At 35.7% G+C, this 21,958-nt stretch overlaps 1 protein-coding gene across 1 annotated transcript in view; it reads right to left on the bottom strand.

Moving 5' to 3' along the window:
• Positions 1-21,542, bottom strand: part of sgtb (small glutamine rich tetratricopeptide repeat co-chaperone beta) — a 30,776-nt gene extending 9,234 nt beyond the window's left edge. The window contains exons 1-9 of the mRNA XM_079804554.1: positions 21,464-21,542; positions 19,273-19,388; positions 3,971-4,074; positions 3,758-3,833; positions 3,464-3,563; positions 3,265-3,369; positions 1,490-1,628; positions 1,238-1,300; positions 712-749 (exon numbers count right to left, since the gene is read on the bottom strand). Of these exons, the coding sequence (XP_079660680.1) occupies positions 712-749; positions 1,238-1,300; positions 1,490-1,628; positions 3,265-3,369; positions 3,464-3,563; positions 3,758-3,833; positions 3,971-4,074; positions 19,273-19,372 (725 nt within the window). The 5' untranslated portion in view covers positions 19,373-19,388; positions 21,464-21,542. The remainder of the gene's footprint in view (positions 1-711; positions 750-1,237; positions 1,301-1,489; positions 1,629-3,264; positions 3,370-3,463; positions 3,564-3,757; positions 3,834-3,970; positions 4,075-19,272; positions 19,389-21,463) is intronic.
• Between the last annotated feature and the right edge of the window lie 416 nt (positions 21,543-21,958).

The raw sequence follows: 21,958 nt of genomic DNA, 5'->3' as shown, positions 1-21,958 counted from the left end.
GCTATATAGCACCAATTTTGGTGCTTCAGTGGTGCTTAAGTGGTTCTTCAGCGGTTCTTCAGAGGTTCTTCACCGGTTCTTTGACTAAGGTGCTATATAGCACCTCTGAAGAACCGTGCTATATAGCACTTAAAAAGGTTCCCCTATGATTACGAGCCAAGAACCATTTTTGGTGCCATATAGAACCTTTTTTTTTGTTGAGTGTATTCATCATATAAGGTGACTGCATTGCTTGGAATAAATTGCCCAATTGTACACTACTGTTCAAAAGTTTACTTTCTATTCATTAAAGAAACCTGGAAAAAAATGTATAATGGTTTAGACAAAAATATTAAGCAGCACACTGGTTTTCAACAATATTAAAATGATTCCTAAAGTTGATTTCTCAAATTGTTTGTGTGTATGTGTGTCAATGTTTGTACGTGAATAAACGCCTCTGTTCATCATGAAGTGATCATACTTTTTGGAAGAAATTGCTCAATTCATTCTTTTACAATGTCTTGTACGTTTTGAAGCTGGAAGATGTTGATTTTGTAGACTTTCAATGGATGAACAAAAATATTTTTTGTGTGTGTTCCAAAGATGAACAAAAGTAATACAAGTTTGGAATGACATAAGGTGATTTTCGGTGAACTATCCCTTTAAATTATTTGAAAGGTTTAATTTGGAAGGTATACCACAAATGTGCAGAGTTGATTTTTTTAAACTTACAGTTGTTGCACCTGCTGGTTTTGCATCACACTGGCAGCCTATAGTGCAAAAGAGAAAGTGTTTGAGTGGATACAAACATCAAATTTAAAGAACACATCTTTTAGTCTGAAGCAGTCTGAATGCCTAGGTGCTTGATTTTATACACCTGTGGCCATGGAAGGGATTGGAGCAATCTTAGTTTAATGATTTGGAGGGGTGTCCCAATACTTTTGTCAATATAGTGTTTCTTTCTTGATTTCTTCCTTCCTCTACACCAACAAAGTCATACCCTGCATTCAATGTTATACATTTAGGTCTTAAAAAGTTGGAGTTCTTTTTATGAAAGTGTCCCAATTTCTAGACCGCTGCAGTGTGCTAGAAACCACACACTCACCCTCAGTCTGATTCCACTGACTATCCTTTAACTGCCTTGGCATGGACTGCATTACAGACAGATGAAAGGGGTCGCAGGGTCGCAGGGTCGATTTATGACCCTTTTCATAAATACTATTAACAGAGAAATGCGAAACCACATACTTGCACATACCATGCTAATGAAAGCCGGATTATTGATGAGGCTGGCCATGTCAAACCCCAGTCCTGTGGCCGTCTGTGAGAACACAACATGTAAAAGCTAATGTTAGGAGTTATTATTGGCTAGTTCTCATATTTAATTACTCAACCTGGATACTCAATATACTGAATAATCATTAAAAACCAAGATAGACTGAAGTTCTTTATAAGGTGGATCAAATTTCAATGTAACGATCTACACATGACAGCAGCTTCTTCTACTCACAGGACTGGACGCTTCCTTGTGTTTCTGCTCTGCAATCTTTAGGTTGGATTTGTAGGTGTCGTTTTCAGGATCTAACACCAGAGCTTTATTAAAATAAGATATCGCTTCTGGATACTTGCTCATGGAAGTTAGAGCCAATCTATAATTATAAAGAGATCAAAGAAGATAAAAGTACTGTAATTTTGTAAATTAATAACTAACATACTGGTTACTTTTAAAATATTTTATCTTTTATATAAAATATTTAATTCTGATTCATCTAATGAACAATCTAGTTCCATAATGATTCCATTAATGATTTTTAGTATGTTTGAGGAATCACCCTCCCCTCAATAATTGTTCCTAACTATATATTACACTATACTATATAACTCGTGAAATTTCATGCTCATTTATTCATTTTAATGCTCATTAGACTGATTAATTTAATGCTCATTAAACTGATTCATGTAATGCTCATTAAACTGATTCATGTAATGCTCATGAAACTGATTAATTTAATGATCATGACACTGATTCATTTAATGCTCATGAGACTGATTCATTTAATGCTCATGACACTGATTCATTTAATGCTCATCACACTGATTAATTTAATGCTCATCACACTGATTAATTTAATGCTCATGAGACTGATTCATTTAATGTTCATGAGACTGATTCATTTAATGCTCATGAGACTGATTAATTTAATGCTCATGACACTGATTCATTTAATGCTCATGAGACTGATTCATTTAATGCTCATGACACTGATTAATTTAATGCTCATCACACTGATTAATTTAATGCTCATGAGACTGATTCATTTAATGTTCATGAGACTGATTCATTTAATGCTCATGAGACTGATTAATTTAATGCTCATGACACTGATTCATTTAATGCTCATGAGACTGATTCATTTAATGCTCATGACACTGATTCATTTAATGCTCATGACACTGATTAATTTAATGCTCATGAGACTGATTCATTTAATGTTCATGAGACTGATTAATTTAATGCTCATGAGACTGATTCATTTAATGTTCATGAGACTGATTCATTTAATGCTCATGAGACTGATTAATTTAATGCTCATGACACTGATTCATTTAATGCTCATGAGACTGATTCATTTAATGCTCATGACACTGATTAATGTAATGCTCATGAGACTGATTCATTTAATGCTCATGACACTGATTCATTTAATGCTCATGACACTGATTAATTTAATGATCATGACACTGATTAATTTAATGCTCATGAGACTGATTAATTTAATGCTCATGAGACTAATTCATTTAATGCTCATGAGACTGATTAATTTAATACTCATGAGACTGATTCATCTAATACTCATGAGACTGATTCATCTAATACTCATGAGACTGATTAATTTAATACTCATGAGACTGATTCATCTAATACTCATGAGACTGATTAATTTAATACTCATGAGACTGATTCATCTAATACTCATGAGACTAATTCATCTAATACTCATGAGACTGATTCATTTAATACTCATGAGACTGATTCATTTAATACTCATGAGACTGATTTGTTTAATACTCATGAGACTGATTCATTTAATGCTCACGAGACTGATTCATTTAATACTCATGAAACTAATAATTTAATGTTCATGAGACTGATTCATTGAATACTTATGAGACTGAATCATTTAATACTCATGAGACTGATTCATTTAATACTCATGAGACTGATTAATTTAATCAGTTACAATAACACTGATTGGTTATACCACAATAATTCAATCATCTCACCCCATTCTGCCATAAGCTTTACTGTATGAAGGGTCGATCGCAATCGCTCGTTCACAGTCTCCCGTAGCCTCTGTGTAGTTTCCAAGCTTACTATGTGCCGCAGCCCTGAGAGAGAAAAATCCCAGCAGTCAACACCAAACCTCAACACATCCGTCTTTATGAGCGACACATTCTCACAGTGTGAAATCAAAGCGTTCACCTGTTACAGTAATAAACTGCATTTCTTTGTTCCAACTCAATGGCTTTTGTATAACACTCCACAGCACAGCTATAATTCTCCTCTTTCATGTGGTTATTCCCTAATAAAGAAACACAAAAGCATTTGAGCGTCGGGAATAAATGATGCCTTCATTATTGATCATGTTTTTATTTGCATCATCACAATGGAAAAAATGTGATGATAGAACGATGCTATTTAGTTATACATAATGCATCCTGTAGTATGATTCTGGCAGTGTTTTAAATCTAAATACAGTAGGAAAGGTTGACATGCCCTCATTTTTAAGCTGCTCGGCTCTCTCAATGTCCTCTGGAGATGGAATCGTCTCAGGTGACGCAACAATATCATTCTGTAAATAACAATTAGACAAGAAACTTTGGGAAATGTGTGTCTTAAAGCTTGCTTGCTTGATAATACACTGAATAAGAACAACAGTAATCAAAATAATGACAGGAAAACAGATTTATAAGTATAAAATGTAGTTACTTTGAGGACAGAGTTGAGGAATATCTCTTTCAGTGGCTGAGGGGTGGCAAGATCGCAGTCACTGGAGCTGATCTTGAACGTGGTCTCGAGACACTGTATGGCAACTGTAAATAGAGAATAATGTATTCATATTTTCAATTGTGTACAATTGTGTATGTTGAAAAAAAACATTCATGCTATATAATTAGATATGACAATGCTGATATGGTGGTGTTTCTTCAACAATAGCCACCAATATGTCCCACCAGCATCATTTATTTAAATAAAATTGAAATATGCAAACAGTATATGTACTATTATGTAACTTTTGGGACATTTTGTTAAATGCAATAAAATCAAGAATCTGTGGTTGTTAATTCTCTTTAACCTGACAAAAGTACAAAGAAAATATTTCCAATGTTTTCACTAACCAACTTAAGTGTATTTTGTAAATGTTATCAAATTTTGATTGCTGCAACGCACTCCAAAAAAGTTGGGACAGAGGCATGTTTCCAACTGTATTACATCACCTTTCCTTTTAATTACACTTTTTAATAGTTTGGGAATTGAGGATACAAATTTTTGCTGTAACGATGTTAATAGTTCAGGGAAGAAGGAGGTGGGAATCGGCGAGTGTTCAAGTAACTTTAATATAAAAATAAACAAACAACAAAATGAAAGTAAAAGCGGCATCCCTTCAGAGACAACTGCCGCATATAAACATAATAAAACATAAAACACAACATAAATAGTACAGGCCTGGTCCTCTCTCATCCTTCACTGTCATCACTCCTTTTATCCTTTCGGACCTCCTCTTTCGGACTCGAGGAGCAATCGCTCATTAGTAATTGCGTCACCAGCCTCGCTCAGTTCCCACTGCTCTTGGCCCCGCCCTGTTTGCCACAGCTGGATTTTTGCAAGTGGAATTTTTTTCCAAACTCGGCTGATAAAAGTCAGCTGCTCAACAGTGTGTCGTCATCGTTGTCTGATTTTCCTTTCTCATGGTGAGCCATATATTTTCAATAAGAGACACCTCTGGACTGCATGCAGGCATTCAAGCACATCCACTTGACGGTATAGGGTGTCTAGAAACCACTCTGTTGTAGCACATGCAGAATGAGGCCTGGCATTGTCTTCCCAGGAAAGATGTCGTCTTGCTGGCAGTTTATGTCTCTGTACAATCCCAATACTAGGAAGCTTGTTTAAAAAATAAACAACAGAATAAAAAATAAAAAAGGTATTTGCGACTTTTTTTCTAACAATTCTGTTTACATCACACAATTTTGACTTATATAAAGTCCCAATTGTGAGTTATAAAGTCAGAATTATATCTCGCAATTATAACATACAATTGTGACTTTATATCACCCAGTTGAGAGTTATGAAGTCAGAATTGCGTGTTTTTTTCCCTCAGAATTGGACTTTTTAACTCACAATTGTGAGTTTATATGTCACTGAAGGGTCAAGGGTCAAGCAAAACATCACTTGTCTCTTCATCAGACACATATCCTTCAAGAATGATTTTATGTTCAATATTAAAATAAGAATGAATGATAATCAAGTTATAACCATTTCCTACATTTGATAAATCAGTTCTCTATATTCACGGAGTGATTTTGGATATTGTAGTGTTTTAGTTGCTCTGTGCTTTTGAATCCAGATTATTCAGGAACTGCTCTGATGTCTGTGTCAAGACGTGCTGACAGGCAACTGTCCTTGGTGTTGTAATACACTCCAGGGAGTAAAACGAGATCAGCATGTGTTAACTATATGTCTTACTGAGGTGACCCCTGGGGTCATCCATGTAACAGCTATGGGACTCTTTTGGGGAGAAATGTACCTCTCTGATACTTTTCTTTCTTTATAGAATAAAGTCACTTCTGTACTAAATGTAGTATCAGCATGTTTTGGAGAAGTGCTTTGTTGATGGTTAGTTAAGATGTCTCGACCTTGATGGAAACTGTTTTTCTGGGGAACTTTGTGTGTGCGTCTCATGATTCTGTGCAGATCCAGTATTGGATATGGGCCTTCCTGCAGGCGATGCCAGACCTTTAGACGCTTTTCTGTGACCTCCGAGGTCACTGGGGACTAATCTGGGCCTGGGCGACATCAAGTCTACGCATTTTTAGAGATATATGCTCCTATCTGTCTACGTGTGGAAAGTTGCTTACGTTGCATGTTGTTAGAACCAATCAGAATCATTCCACATGGCAGTAATGACGTGTCTAGACCTTGAAAACAGTATAACTGTTCAGAAAATTGTATGTACGTTAGACGGAGGCGGGGAGCCTGTTAGAGGGAGCGCGGCCAACAAACTCCTCTTGAAGCTGGCTTCTGCTGATGAAACTGCAAACTATTCTTCAGTAAAATTTTCTTTAATTAATCTGACTCCTGACTCCTGGTCTTCATTTTTCACTACTGGTCCTGGGTCCTAAGCTGTTACCCCAACAGTTTATGGTGGAGATTTGGCGAGCAATCATTCCTTGGTACACCTCTGGCAAACAAGTAGATAAGGTAGTATATTTTTATTATTAGACTTGTCTGACTGGAAGAGACTGGGTTAGGGGAACGGGAGAGCTTTATTTCAATGGGAAATAGGGAATAATTATACTAAGGATTGTGTTTCGGCTACTCTGAGTAAGTCGAGAGCTTTTTGAGAAACACACAAGGGGTATAAGAAGTCGCTCCAGTAGGCCAATAATTTGGAAACGGGGTGCAACGTAGGCATGCTTAAAGGGGAGAGAGCTGATTAAGGGCTAAGGTAAGGATACCACTCCTAAAAGGGGCATGCGGCACTGGACAAAGGGGGCCAGTGCATCACCGCAAACCTTCTCCGTCTCTTCCAACTCAGATAGGGGATCCCCGAATTTAGGACAATAGACAGTTAGGGATTAAGTTATTAGTTAAACTAAATAAAAATAGATTCAGGGTTGTTTGCCAGGGATGCATCAGGAACGATCCCGAGTAAAATGTAAGGTATGACCCAAATTGGAATGGACCAGTAAGTGACTTTTTCGTATAAGTGTACTTTGCAGTTTCATCACGCAGAAGCCACAGCTGTGTTGGTTAAAGATTGCCGCCTCCATCTCTGCTGGTATCATTTCAGGTGAGTATGAACTTTGATTAAAATGATGGCTAAAAATTTGAGTGATATGATCAGTCCAGAAAAAGATTTTGAGACGAAAGACAGCAAACGCTGTAAGCAGCGCTGCTCTGAAGCCCTGACGTCAAATAAATTTGAAAGAATTATCAAGTAAATGGGCAGCAAAGGTTTTAATTCTAATTTGAAAAGTTAATCAGAAACTTGACTGGCTAAAAGCTAAAAGACTGGAAAATGTTTTGATTCCTAACTGTTTATGAGATAAATTGGCAGGAAATCACTGAAACTTATGTAGGATTTGGTCTGTGTAGTCTGAGTAAAAGGACTTGAAGTTGTTTTTGAAAAAAAAAAAAGGAAAAAGCAGATATAGTCACGGACACGGAGGGATTTTAAACAGAGGTACACAGATTGAAAATAAGGAAATAAGTAATAAGTTCATATATTGACGTCTTAAGGAATTCCTTTTAAAGGAAAGATCCATGATCATTTTAAAATAAATTATGAGGTTAACAATTAATGGCAGTAACTATATAATTAGAGACATAGAGGGTTTAAATGATAAAAATGTTAAAATGATTCGTAAAAAATTCTGATAAAGTTTATTTGACTGGATGTTGGTAAAAACACCGTAGGAGAATGGGTGTTAAAAGCTAAAAACCCTAGAAGCTGATGTTTTGGTTTCAAAAGATAAGCTCATGCTGAGCTGTAATAAAACAATTTGCTTATCTGAATCTGCCCCACAGTGTCATTTCTGTTGCTGTGGCTAAAATTGGAAGAGTAACTCAGACTCAATTTAGATGTTTGAAGTTAATTTTATTGTTTGCGCAAAAGACAAATATAAAATTATGATTATTTGGAACCGTCAATTCTGGCAAAAGATAGAGTTAAAAGGAAAATATCTGTCGCTTATTTGAAAACAATTTTAATTTCTAGCCAGGTCTTACGCTGAGATAGTGTGAAGTCTGACGTTTATTGGAAGATAAATGTGATCTCTAGCCAAGTCTTATGCTGTGCTAGAGTGACAAGTTAAAAGTTTATGAAAATGCAGTACCAGTCCTGAATGCATAGAAGTCTCTCTCTATTTCAAAACCAGCTCAAGGCTGATATCTGAGCCTGTGCCACAGATGATATAAGATATTGATGAGTAAAAGCACATGGCATCACTTGAAAATAATAAGACATGTTTTAGGGAAAACAGTGTTTAAAAAGGTATGAGATGAATTTCACATTGAAGTTAAAGTCTTAGAAGACTGTTAAAAAGGTTAGAGAGAGAGAGAGACTGCTTGTGGAAGCAGGGATGGTGCAATTTGTTATCGCCCTGCTAAAGCTGAAACAAAACAAAGAAATTATATCAGAACCAAAACAATCCAGCTGACTTTTGTAGAGACAAATTAATAATGAGCAGATGCAAAAACTGAGTTTAAATAATAATTTGAGTAAACACTAAAAGTAAAATTTGCGGATGAGCAATTAATGTTTAATGTGTGTGTGGGTGTGACTGCACTTTATGTTGTATGTGTTCCTAGAACTGTTCTGTCCTAATTGGGTGTCATTAACCTCTGGAATGGGTATTTGACAATTACAGATGGGTTAAGGTAAACGACAACCTTTAGAGAAACTGATAATTTTGAAGGAATCTGGTGAAAAGATGATCCAGAACACGCGACGAGCTTTAAATGGATTGTTATCCAGCTCTGTCTGTTATGACGACTTTTGTCATTTATGATGTTGATTTGAATTACTCTCTGGATTAGTTAAAGTGGAATTGTAAAGTTAAAGTTTGCCGTCCATCATGGGTTAAAACCATTGTCTAAATTCAACTGAGGGCTTAAATTTAATAATGTCAATTGATTAAAAATAGTAGGCGTAAATATTATAGACTTGACGGCAGAGACAAAGTGACAAATTGGCTGAAGTCACTATCTAAATTATCCAGAGACTCCCTCAAAATTCTGAAAGGCCGGAGGGCGACCAAAGAGATAACTTCTAAAAAGGAAAAGTTTTATTTTTACTTTATTTAAATTTTTTATGATATTTTGATTTATATAGAGAACCACAATTAATGTTAAAGAAGAAGTGACTTTAAGTCTTTCTGTGTGACTGTGATTGAGATAAGAGGAATATAATATTTTGGTTTCTGCAGAGCAGTAGAGATAAGAAACAATAATGATCATATTGTGTGGCATCTTCAGATTGATAGAGGAATAATGAGAAATAGCCCAAAGATTAATGTTGTGAAATAGAATTTAGGAACACCCGTAAAGAGTTAATATAGTTATAAATGAGTGATATTGATGAACAAATCATTCTAAAACAGCTTTAAAGAAATTGATGATGACTTATAGTCCAAATTTAAAGTAATATGGGAGATTATGAAATCTGTAAGTTCTTGGTAAAGTTATGACACGTTTGGGTGTAAGTGGCAAGATAAGGCTAGGGAGGATTTGATGAAGTATCACTACCAAGTGACATGAATTAAGAGGTTTAATATTTTGGTCATTTGGAGCTTACACCTGAAGAGTTTTAATGAACAAGACATTGAGAATAAATGAAAATTAAAAAAGGGTACTTTAAAGAAAACCCTGATGAATGATTTTGAATGTTTTACTAATAACATGGTGATTAATAATTTGGTATTTAGTATGATTAAGCATAATGTCAACAAGATAAAGATGAATGAACAAGCTTATTGAATGGAATACGAATTGATAATTAAGTCATTTTGATGAAAAGGTTTTAACATTAACTATTTTCTTTTTATGGATAAGTCCATCAACAGTTATGTGGGCTATGAGGGGAGAACATGGGTCTGTTGGGAAAAGTAAATTTAGCAAAAGGGGTCTTGAGTAAAAATTAGGAACAAGTTTATGTTTTAAGTGGAAATAATGAGATGGATGATGTGAATGTTTTCTTTTATTTTCTATTCCTTTGAGGTGGTGCATGCTATATGAGACTGAATGCAATTGGATGGACTATTATGTTGTTTATTTTTATTTATTTACTTTTTATTTTTATTTCAGGCCACTATTGAGTTTTATACCTGAAAAGGTCTGTTTTGAAAAAGTAATTACAATCCTATTTTTAATTGGAAATTAGGAACCAGCCTAAATTGGTAGACCATTAATAACCCCACTTTGGCCTCAGTAGAAACTTAAAGGGTGGGTTCTAAAATCCACTGCCTCTCCAATATAATTGTATATATATATCTTAATTAAATTTATAATCAAAGACTCAGTCAATATTTATCTTTCTATATTATTATCATGAATTGAATGATCCTCCCTAGGTATGATTTTGTTTCTTCCTTTATATTTTCTAAAGTTTGTATTTGCTCTCTGAGTGGTGACTGAGGGTCCGGCCTAGGCGTGTGTGATGTCTCACGAGAACATTCGTATCAGGAAAACTGTGTGATCAGGAACTATTATTAACCTGTCTCCATGTTTTTAGTCATTTGAAATCAGACCTGGGGCTCTGCTGACTCTTGAATGCACTTTCCAAAAGGTTCCAGAGAATATCGGATCCTGTTGAGGGTCAAAGATCTTAAGCGATGACCAATGAGCATGAGGTGATTCCCCGATGACGGGTAAGCTCTTCTTTTGGCTAGCGGAGGACAACCTAAGCCAATGGGGGTCACCGCCATTGGGGCACCTCCAAGAAGGGGGGTGTTTTTATGTGAGGTGTGTATGAGAGGTGAGGCAGATGTCTGTGAGGCCAGCAGCATCACTGTTGGGAGGGGAAGCTGTGTTTCGTAGGGGCCAAGGTCAAGACTGGACACAGCAGCCCCTGCCCTAATATTGGCCCCTCTATACCGCTCACCAAATACCGCATAATTGAGAGCCAGGAAACACCTTAAAGATTGGCATTCAAAGGTCAGCTGAGATCATTCTGGTCACTTTAACCTTGCAAATTTCAGTCATGTGTTCAGATTTTGGAGGCATCACACACCTCTAAATTGATGGGAATGCAGCAACAGAGATTGCTCATTTAGCCCGGCTTCCAAAGATTAAATATGGACTTGTCGTTCATTTTATTTTATTTTATTTTATATTTCCTTTTACTGAAACCCTAAAGAATTGTATGAATACTATTGTACTATATTGTCTGTTCCCCTCTCAATGAGAGAAAGCACGTTATCAGTATGTTGATCAGGAGTTTTGAGAAAAGAAGAACATTGGGGCCTGTTTGTGAGTGGAAGGGGTAAAAGAGCCTCAAAACGGGGACTGGTCTTTTTAGTGGCCAGCATGTCCGTGATGAGGTGAAGAGACAATTGTGACCCTAAAGGGAAACATGCGTCATCACTTGACCTAGACGCTTTTCTGTGACCTCCGAGGTCACTGGGGACTAATCTGGGCCTGGGCGACATCAAGTCTACGCATTTTTAGAGATATATGCTCCTATCTGTCTACGTGTGGAAAGTTGCTTACGTTGCATGTTGTTAGAACCAATCAGAATCATTCCACATGGCAGTAATGACGTGTCTAGACCTTGAAAACAGTATAACTGTTCAGAAAATTGTATGTACGTTAGACGGAGGCGGGGAGACTGTTAGAGGGAGCGCGGCCTACAAACTCCTCTTGAAGCTGGCTTCTGCTGATGAAACTGCAAACTATTCTTCAGTAAAATTTTCTTTAATTAATCTGACTCCTGACTCCTGGTCTTCATTTTTCACTACTGGTCCTGGGTCCTAAGCTGTTACCCCAACATCACAATTCTGAGAAGTCAGAATTGCAAGATATAAAGTCAGAATTGGGCTTCCATAGAATTGCGATATAAACTCACAATTGCGAGTCAGTATTGCAAGAGTTTATCTTTATAACACGTAATTGCAACTTTATATCTCACAATTCTGACTTTATAACTCGTAATTGGATCTTTATAACAATTCTGACTTTATAACACGCAATTGTGACTTTATATCACAATTTTGACTGTATAACACGCAATTGCGACTTTATATCACAATTCTGACTGTATAACACGCAATTGCGACTTTATATCACACAATTCTGACTTTATAACACGCAATTGCGACTTTATATCACAATTCTGACTGAATAACACGCAATTGCGACTTTATATCACAATTCTGACTGTATAACACGCAATTGCGACTTTATATCACAATTCTGACTGTATAACACGCAATTGCGACTTTATATCACACAATTCTGACTTTATTACACGCAATTTCGACTTTATATCACAATTCTGACTGTATAACACGCAATTTCGACTTTATATCACACAATTCTGACTTTATAACACGCAATTGCGACTTTATATCACACAATTCTGACTTTATAACACGCAATTGCACTTTATATCACAATTCTGACTGTATAACACGCAATTGCGACTTTATATCACAATTCTGACTGTATAACACGCAATTGCGACTTTATATCACAATTCTGACTGTATAACACGCAAATGCGACTTTATATCACAGTTCTGACTGTATAACACGCAATTGCGACTTTATATCACAATTCTGACTGTATAACACGCAATTTCGACTTTATATCACAATTCTGACTGTATAACACGCAATTGCGACTTTATATCACACAATTCTGACTTTATAACACACAATTTCGACTTTATATCACAATTCTGACTGTATAACACGCAATTGCGACTTTATAGCACACAATTCTGACTTTATAACACGCAATTGCGACTTTATATCACACAATTCTGACTGTATAACACGCAATTGCGACTTAATATCACACAATTCTGACTTTATAACATGTAATTGCGACTTTTTATCACAATTCTGACTATAACACGTAATTGCGACTTTATATCTCACAATTCTGATTTTATAACACGTAATTGCGACTTTATATCACAATTCTGACTTTATAACATGCAATTGGGACTCTACATCACACAATTCTGATTTTATAACACGTAATTGCGACTTTATATCACAATTCTGACTTTATAACACGTAATTGCGACTTTATATCACACAATTCTGACTTTATAACATGTAATTGCGACTTTATATCACAATTCGGACTTTATAACACGTAATTGTGACTATATCACACAATTCTGACTTTATAACATGTAATTGCGACTTTATATCACAATTCGGACTTTATAACACGTAATTGTGACTATATCACACAATTCTGACTTTATAACACGTAATTCCAACTTTATATCACACAATTCTGACTTTATAACACGTAATTGCGACTTTATATCACACAATTCTGACTTTATAACATGTAATTGCGACTTTATATCACAATTCTTACTTTATAACACGTAATTGCGACTTTATATCACACAATTCTGATTTTATAACACGTAATTGCGACTTTATATCACAATTCTGACTTTATAACATGAAATTGGGACTATATCACACAATTCTGATTTTATAACACGTAATTGCAACTTTATATCACAATTCTGACTTTATAACACGTAATTGCGACTTTATATCTCACAACTCTGACTTTATAACACGTAATTGCAACTTTATATCATACAATTCTGACTTTATAACACGTAATTGCGACTTAATATCACACAATTCTGACTTTATAACACGTAATTGCAACTTTATATCACACAATTCTGACTTTATAACACGTAATTGCGACTTTATATCACACAATTCTGACTTTATAACACGTAATTGCAACTTTATATCACAAAATTCTGACTTTATAACACGCAATTTCGACTTTATATCACAATTCTGACTGTATAACATGCAATTGCAACTTTATATCACACAATTCTGACTTTATAACACGCAATTGCGACTTTATATCACAATTCTGACTGTATAACACGCAATTGCGACTTTATATCACACAATTCTGACTGTATAACACGCAATTGCGACTTAATATCACAATTCTGACTTAGATAACATGTAATTGCGACTTTATAACACAATTCTGACTTTATAACATGTAATTGGGACTTTATATCACACAATTCTGATTTTATAACACGTAATTGCGACCTTATATCACACAATTCTGACTTTAAAACATGTAATTGCGACTTTATATCACAATTCTGACTATAACACGTAATTTTGACTTTATATCACACAATTATGACTTTATAACAAGTAATTGCGACTTTATATCACACAATTCTGACTTTATAACGCGTAATTGCGACTTAATATCACACAATTCTGACTTTATAACACGTAATTGCAACTTTATATCACACAATTCTGACTTTATAACACGTAATTGCGACTTTATATCACACAATTCTCACTTAATAACACGTAATTGCGACTTTATATCACACAATTCTGACTTTATAACACGTAATTGCAACTTTATATCACACAATTCTGATTTTATAACACGTAATTGCGACTTTATATCACAATTCTGACTTTATAACACGCAATTGCGACTTTATATCACACAATTCTGACTTTATAACACGTAATTGCGACTTAATATCACACAATTCTGACTTTATAACACGCAATTGCGATTTTATATCACACAATTCTGATTTTATAACACGTAATTGTGACTTTATATCATAATTCTGATTTTATAACACGCAATTGCGACTTTATATCACACAATTCTGACTTTATAACACGCAATTGCGACTTTATATCACACAATTCTGATTTTATAACACGTAGTTGTGACTTTATATCACATTTCTGACTTTATAACACGTAATTGCGACTTTATATCACAATTCTGACTTTATAACACGTAATTACGACTTTATAACACAATTCTAACTTTATAACATGCAATTGCGACTTTATAACACAATTCTGACTTTATAACACGCAATTGCGACTTTATATCACACAATTCTGACTTTATAAAATGTAATTACGACTTTATTACACAATTCTGACTTTATATCACAAAATTCTGACTTTATAACACAATTCTGACTTTATATCACAAAATTCTGACTTTATAACATGTAATTATGACTTTATAACACAATTCTGACTTTATAACATGCAATTGCGACTTTATATCTCGCAATTCTGATATGTTTTGTGAGATAAAAAGTCACAATTATCTTTTAAAGTGTTCTTATTCTGTGGCGGAAACAAGCTTCCATACCTCTCCACATCAATGGTACCTTCACAAACATGCAAGTCACCCATAGAGACAGTGCCCACACCAGGGGGGAAAACAATCCAACGCTCTCCATTGACTTTGTATTGCGTGAAGCGGGCCTCCTTGTCATTTCTGACTTATAACAAAAAACAGAACAATGTCTAAAAGCTGCTATGTGACAGGGTGTACAGCAAATAATCTAAAAAACACAGAACTAAGTTTTTATAAGCTGTCGACACAAAAAAAATAGCATTTAAGGAGACAAAAGTGAATACAGGCAATAAGATGTGAAGTATCAGCAGGAAGAAATGGGTACATTTTGGGATCCTGACACTCAGTATGCCTTCGTGTGCAGTAAACATTTTGTCACTGTTAAGTAAAATATCCAAATGTCAGTTTTATATATTATATTTCCTGTCTCTGATTACGTTCCCCTCTAGTGGGTGTAGTTCTCAGTGTAATATAACATGTCACGCTCTGTCTCAATTGCCTGTATCCACTTTTGTGTCCTTAAATGCTTGTTTTTTGGGTCAACAGCTTATGAAAACTTCTGGGTTTTTCAGCTTGTTTGCTGTACACCTTGTCACATATCAGCTTTTAGACGTTCTGTTTTTTGTTATAATTCAGAAATGACAAGGAGGCCGCTTCACACAATACAAAGTCAATGGAGATGGTTTGATCGGTTTGATTGGAGACGGTCTCCCCTGGTGGGCATGGTTTTCAAATTATGACGCATGTCGCTCTGTCTCTATGCCGTTGGACTGATGTACCCCCATACCATGACAGATGTTTGCTTTTATACCTGATGCTAAATAAAGTCTGGATGGTCCCTTTCATCTTTGGAACTGAGAACTCAATGTCTGTTTTTCCCTAAAAAGCTGAAAAGTGGACTCATTTGACCAAAGCACACATTCTGTGTTTTGTATCATCTGAGATGAGCTCGGGCCCAGAGAACTCGGCAGCATCTCTGCATTGAACAGATGTAAAGCTTTCTCCTTGCGTAACAGAGATTCAAGTTGCGTTTCATGATGCAGCAGCAGATTGTGTAAAGGGACAACGGTTTTCCAAAGTACTCCCAAGCCCATGTGGCTATATTTAACACAGTAGCATGATGCTTTCTCGTGCAATGCCATCTGAGGGCTCAAAAGTCAAGCACATTCAACAGAGCGGTTTCCTGCCTTGCCCTACACTGACTGAGATTTCTCTGGATTCCCTGGGTAGATGGTGAAAGACATAAATTCTTTGCAATCTTGCATTGAGAAATGTGATTTTTGAATTGTTTGACAATTCTCCCATGATATTTGGCACAAAGTAATGAGCCATGACCCATCTTTGCTTGCAAAGACAGAGAAGCACCTTTTACACCGAATCACAATACCCTCACCTATTACCAATTACTGTTTCAAAACAGTTTAACTTGGATATTCTATAATCTTTTCACTTTTATTTTGCTTCTGTCCCAACTTTTTTTTTTGGAGTGTGTTGCATCAATCAAAATGTGTTTATATTTACAATGACAGTAAATATACAATTCCACAGTCGTGATGTAATTTCCCACAACCAAATGTTTTGTCACTAATAGTGACAAAGTTAAGCCCAGGGTATACTTCATTTTCCTCGTTCCGGTCTTTCAAAGTATACTCCTCCTTTGGCCATGAGCGTTTTACTGGACTTTGTTTTAAATCGATCAAATTACTCGCACATGCTCTGTTGTACACGCAGACATTAAAATTGTCATCCTGATGATGAAAATTAAGTCACGTGGACAGTGCGTGGAACATGGGCGACTAAAGTATACTTTGGGCTTAAGTGTACTTGCTACAGTGTCAGCGAAGCGCATGCTTGAGATGAAATATAAGACCTGTGATGTGTGGAGAAAACAAATAAAAGTCACGCTAAATATTAATTATGAATTGAACATATTACTTGAAATACTTATGAATTTCTAATGAACTGTACTTTTGTTAAATTATGCAAAAAGTATTGAAATATTATTTATTTATGTTTATTTAGGATACATAAAATGCTAGCTATGAAATCGGATCTAGCAAGAAATCTAGTAAGACAAAATAGTTGGCCATTTTATTATAAAATATATTTAAAATGTAATTTAAATAGAGCAAAACAAATCATTTGAAATGTGATGGATATTATATTTACAAGTACAAGTGCATTTCTTTTGCATTTTCTAAAACATGACAGAAGATTAAAACTACAATTAGTGTTTTTTTTACTACATTTAACATTAAAACATTTGATTTGAAATGATTATTACAAAGTGCACTTTTTAAAAGTGTACTTAAGTGTGTTAAGACAGTCATGAAAGCAGTGCTTAATTTGTAAAGCGGGAGGTCCCGGAGCGCAGAGGGGGGGGTGGATCCGGCGACTCAAAACGCAGGTTAGAGGTAACGGAATAAAAAAAAATGTACACTGCCTATAGCAGTGCTTCTCAATCTTTTTTCAATAACGTACCCCCTATTTTTTTTTTTCCTCAGCCAAGTTATTAAAAATAATTTGAGATTAAAAAGAATAAAAGTTATGAATAGTGATGTGCCCAGTCAGAATTATTAGATTTATTAAACAAATGAAAAACATTTGCAATAATAAACAATATAACTACCGATAACGATCATCATATATAAATAAAATATAGGCCTATTTTTATATATATATATATATATATATATATATATATATATATATATATATATATATATATATATATATATATATATATATATATATATATATATATATATATATATATATATATATATATATATATATATATATATATATATATATATATATATATATATATATAATACATCAGGTCGTTATCCTATTTATCCAAAACGGCCCATACAGCATCGATAGTGCCCCCGGCCTCCATTCTGTTTCTTTCTCTACACCTCGTGTCCAGTGCATTTTTATTTCCTTTTGCAATCCATGACCTCAAGTATGGAAAAGAGTTGAACCGGGTAAGCGGCGGGCCAACAAGGCTTTTTTTTTTTAGACGATTAATTTGAATATTGACATAAGAGGTACCGGATTCAATAAAAAAGGTTCCGGATCCAACATCCAGCTCAAATTAAGCCCTGCATGAAAGTGTACTCTCTTCAAGTACACTTAAGTTGTCTTTTATTTCATTGCTATTATATTATCAGCAAGTACAGATTTTTGTAATTGAATTGAAGATTTGTCCTACATTTGATCTCACGGTCATTTCTCAAATGTGCGTACGTGTGTTTCAGAGAACGAACGTACTCACAAAAAACCTGCATACGTCTGTCTTCCAGATGTAAAATGTATTCATTTATTTGAAGTGAAGTGACGTGTGGCCAAGTATACTTGGAATTTGTGCTCTGCATTTAACCCATTCAAGTGCGCACAAACAGTAGTGAACACACACACAGAGCAGTGGGCAGCCATATTGCTGCGGCGCCCGGGGAGCAGTTGGGGGTTCGGTGCCTTGCTCAAGGGTCTCACCTCAGTCGCGGTATTTGGTATTGAGGGTGAAGGAGAGAGCTGGTTATTCACTCCCCCCACCGACAATTCCTGCCAGACCTGAGACTCAAACCCGCAACCTTCGGGTTACAAGTCCGACTCTCTAACCATTAGGCCACGACTAAGATCTCCACCTTTTAAATGCCGCCTAATTAATGTCATTAAAATATAAAAGAGCACCAGTGAACGTCCAAATCCTTCACTTGAGAATGGCGAGTGGCAAGAATTGCTTAGATTTCCAAATACCTGCAGTACAGTTTTGTTGCCATATTTTTCCCAGTTGTTTACAATGGAGCGTAACGAGGCGCTGTGCATCTATTTTTTACTGGTCACCCTGCAGAGTTGAAGAATGTTCAACTTTGGGTACAACCAAAGACTATAGATATAGAAAGACGGTTCACTTCTTTTTTACAAATCACAAAATGGCAAAAAAAATCCAGTCTATCTGATATATCAGGCTAATATTTCACTAATAATAATGTCATTAAACAGACAGTAAAATAGTTTGCTGTGGCGACTTTCAGAAAGTCTTTTTGATCTGAAAGTGTCCAGAATCTGAACAGCCAGTCCAAGAGTAAAAAAAGCCAGTGATTTTAAATGTTTTAAACATGAGGGTGACCTACCTTCCAGGCTTTCCTGTTCATCTGAATTCAGCGAGCCACAGTGTGTATGATCTCTGAGGAACTGCACGATAGAATATGCCAAGCGCTTTTCCACTGCCATTTTGTCTGGGAGAAACCTGAGGAAAGATATTGGAAAAGGTCCTTTTCAATAGAATCAGACATTAGAGGAAAGCATGGCATGGATCATGAGCCAGTTGAAAGAACTGGAAAGAACAAGAAACTGTACTGACAACATTTTCCACTTTCAAAATATTCAATAAAACAGAAAATGTGTACATTTATCAGCGGATTATTCTAAACATATTTAGACACATAATTAGGGGTGGGAATCGAAAACCAATTCCAATTCTGGAATTGGATACTTAAAGGCCCACTGAAGTGCCTTGAAACGGATAGCATTATTCAAAGTGTTGATGTAATTTCCACTTTAACAGGAAGTCAGGACGGGACATATCAAACAACTCTTCCCCTTTTTTTTAAATAGCCAATAGCGTTTAGCTTATATCACAGCTCAGCCAGAGCCTTTGAGCTCGGTAAAGCCGCAGTATCCTCCTAATCTCTAACCGTTTCTCCTCCTAATCTCCTTCATATCGCTTTAAAGCTGCAGTCTGTAACTTTTTGCGCTCTAGCGGTTAATAAACAGAACTGCTTGCGTCTTGCGGAAGAACCTTGCAGCCGGAGCTACTTCTCTCTCCATTTATGTCTATGGCGAGTCACGCAGGGACTGTGCTCCTCCGCAGCGGTTCATACCAGACCAGTTTGAAATAGTCCCAATATAAACACTTATTATAAGTGTACCATAATGATTCAGGGTAAGACAAAAACACGGTTTGGAAAATGGATTCATGTTGTACATTCTCATTATATAATTTTTGTAAATCTTGAACACAAAAAAAGTTACGGACAGCAGCTTTAAAATAAAGCATTCTGTGCAGAATTCAAATGGGTACGTTTTCATGGACTCGCACGTATGATCCGCTCTGTGCTATCGTGTCTCTGGACCGGAGCAGACTGTGTGTTTGCTGCACACTGTCTGAATTGTTCCCTATCCCCTATATAGTGCACTATGTACCATTCACCATGTAGAAAATAGTAAATGTGTGAACCAGTGACCGATTTCAGCCGCAGCTTAAGATTCTAGAGAGCATTTGATTGGACAGGAAATCTGATGAGAAGTGCAGAGTGATGTCATTAAAATCATTGATCCAAATTGGCGGAAGTGAGCGACTGCACGTTTTTAATACAGTCTTCTAAATACAAGTTTTGTCATTGTCATTGTTCTCAACCGTAAACAGTTTGTGTATCCTGCATGAGATCTTAAAGTGACAGCAGCCTAATAAACCTGCTGCTGTATGTCATTACCGTTAATCAAACAACAAAAGAAAATCACACACTGCTATTGACTGAATAGCTTTTGTAACTTTAATAAGGATTAATCTATGCAGAGCTATTTTACATATGATTACAATTTCTTTCCCTGAAATTGTTCAGTTGTATTTATTTGTACTATTGCTGATTTGTGCTCATTGTATTACTGTTTACTTGGCTTTAGTAATATTTGAAATTTACATTAGTTGTTTTTACCTTACTGGAATCAAAACTGGGAATCGATATGCAGAATCGGAATAACGATACCCAAGCCTACACGTAGCCTAATGCTGCATGTTGTTGCAGGGGTTAATTACATAACATTCTTCTATTAATTATTTCATCACCTTCTGCTCATCAAAGCTATATGGTTGTAATCTGACATATGAAACTGTTCTGGTCCTATATTGTAGAGTACATAGAATAGTTCCATGCAACTGTAATACACAGTCTGTTATACATGTCCCTGGATAACAAAACCCAAAACACATGATGCAGTTATAATGTAATACTGACAAAGGAATCATAATTCATCCTACAACATGAAATATCATTTAATCTGATGTATACTTAATAATAAACCTATTGTTCGGTAGATGAGCAGTAGTCTGTGCATCACAGATGGTCTATGTTTACACTGGTTTAGATGAGATTGCAGGAGGTTGTGCAATGGCTGAAGACATTCGCAGTTTAACGGACAGAAAGAGAAACCATTGTGAACGTAAGTCTATGATACTATTCTAGACCCCTGCATCTCACATCAGCGCAAAATATCAATAACATTATAGTCTTGTGGATGCTGTGCGCGCCCCCGCCCACCTACCTGGAGAAAGTGCCCGCAGCGCTCGTTTCAGCCACAGCGTCATGAACACTTGCGTGAGAGTGATGATGCGCAGCAGAGCGCATGCGCCGTCTCGCCGGAAATGGCATTGCTGATGGACTACAATGGAGAATTTATGAATCCTACTACGCAAAAGGCGTTAATTAAGCTGTCCTTACTAATTATATCGTTTTTTATTCTACCTTTTTTAATTCAGTTACTTTAAAAATCTGAAATAATGAAACACAGAGGTGGAGGATACATATAACAGATCTTTAGAACTCTGTACACATATTCTCAGAAGACATTCATTTATCTTGACCAATTTACCATTTTTTTCTTGTATTTTACAAGGTAACGCTTAACATTAAGTTCTACAGATTACTTTTTCAGAATAAGAGATGTTTTTAATACTTTCCTTATTTGTAGAAATACAGCTGACATGGGGACAAACCATAGACTTTTCAAGTACGTGTGTGTCAATGTGTGTCTGTGTGT

The sequence above is a fragment of the Gobio gobio genome (assembly GCF_949357685.1).
Source record: "Gobio gobio genome assembly, chromosome: 22".
Classification (NCBI taxonomy): Eukaryota; Metazoa; Chordata; class Actinopteri; order Cypriniformes; family Gobionidae; genus Gobio; species Gobio gobio.
This window is presented reverse-complemented; position numbering and strand designations above follow the sequence as displayed.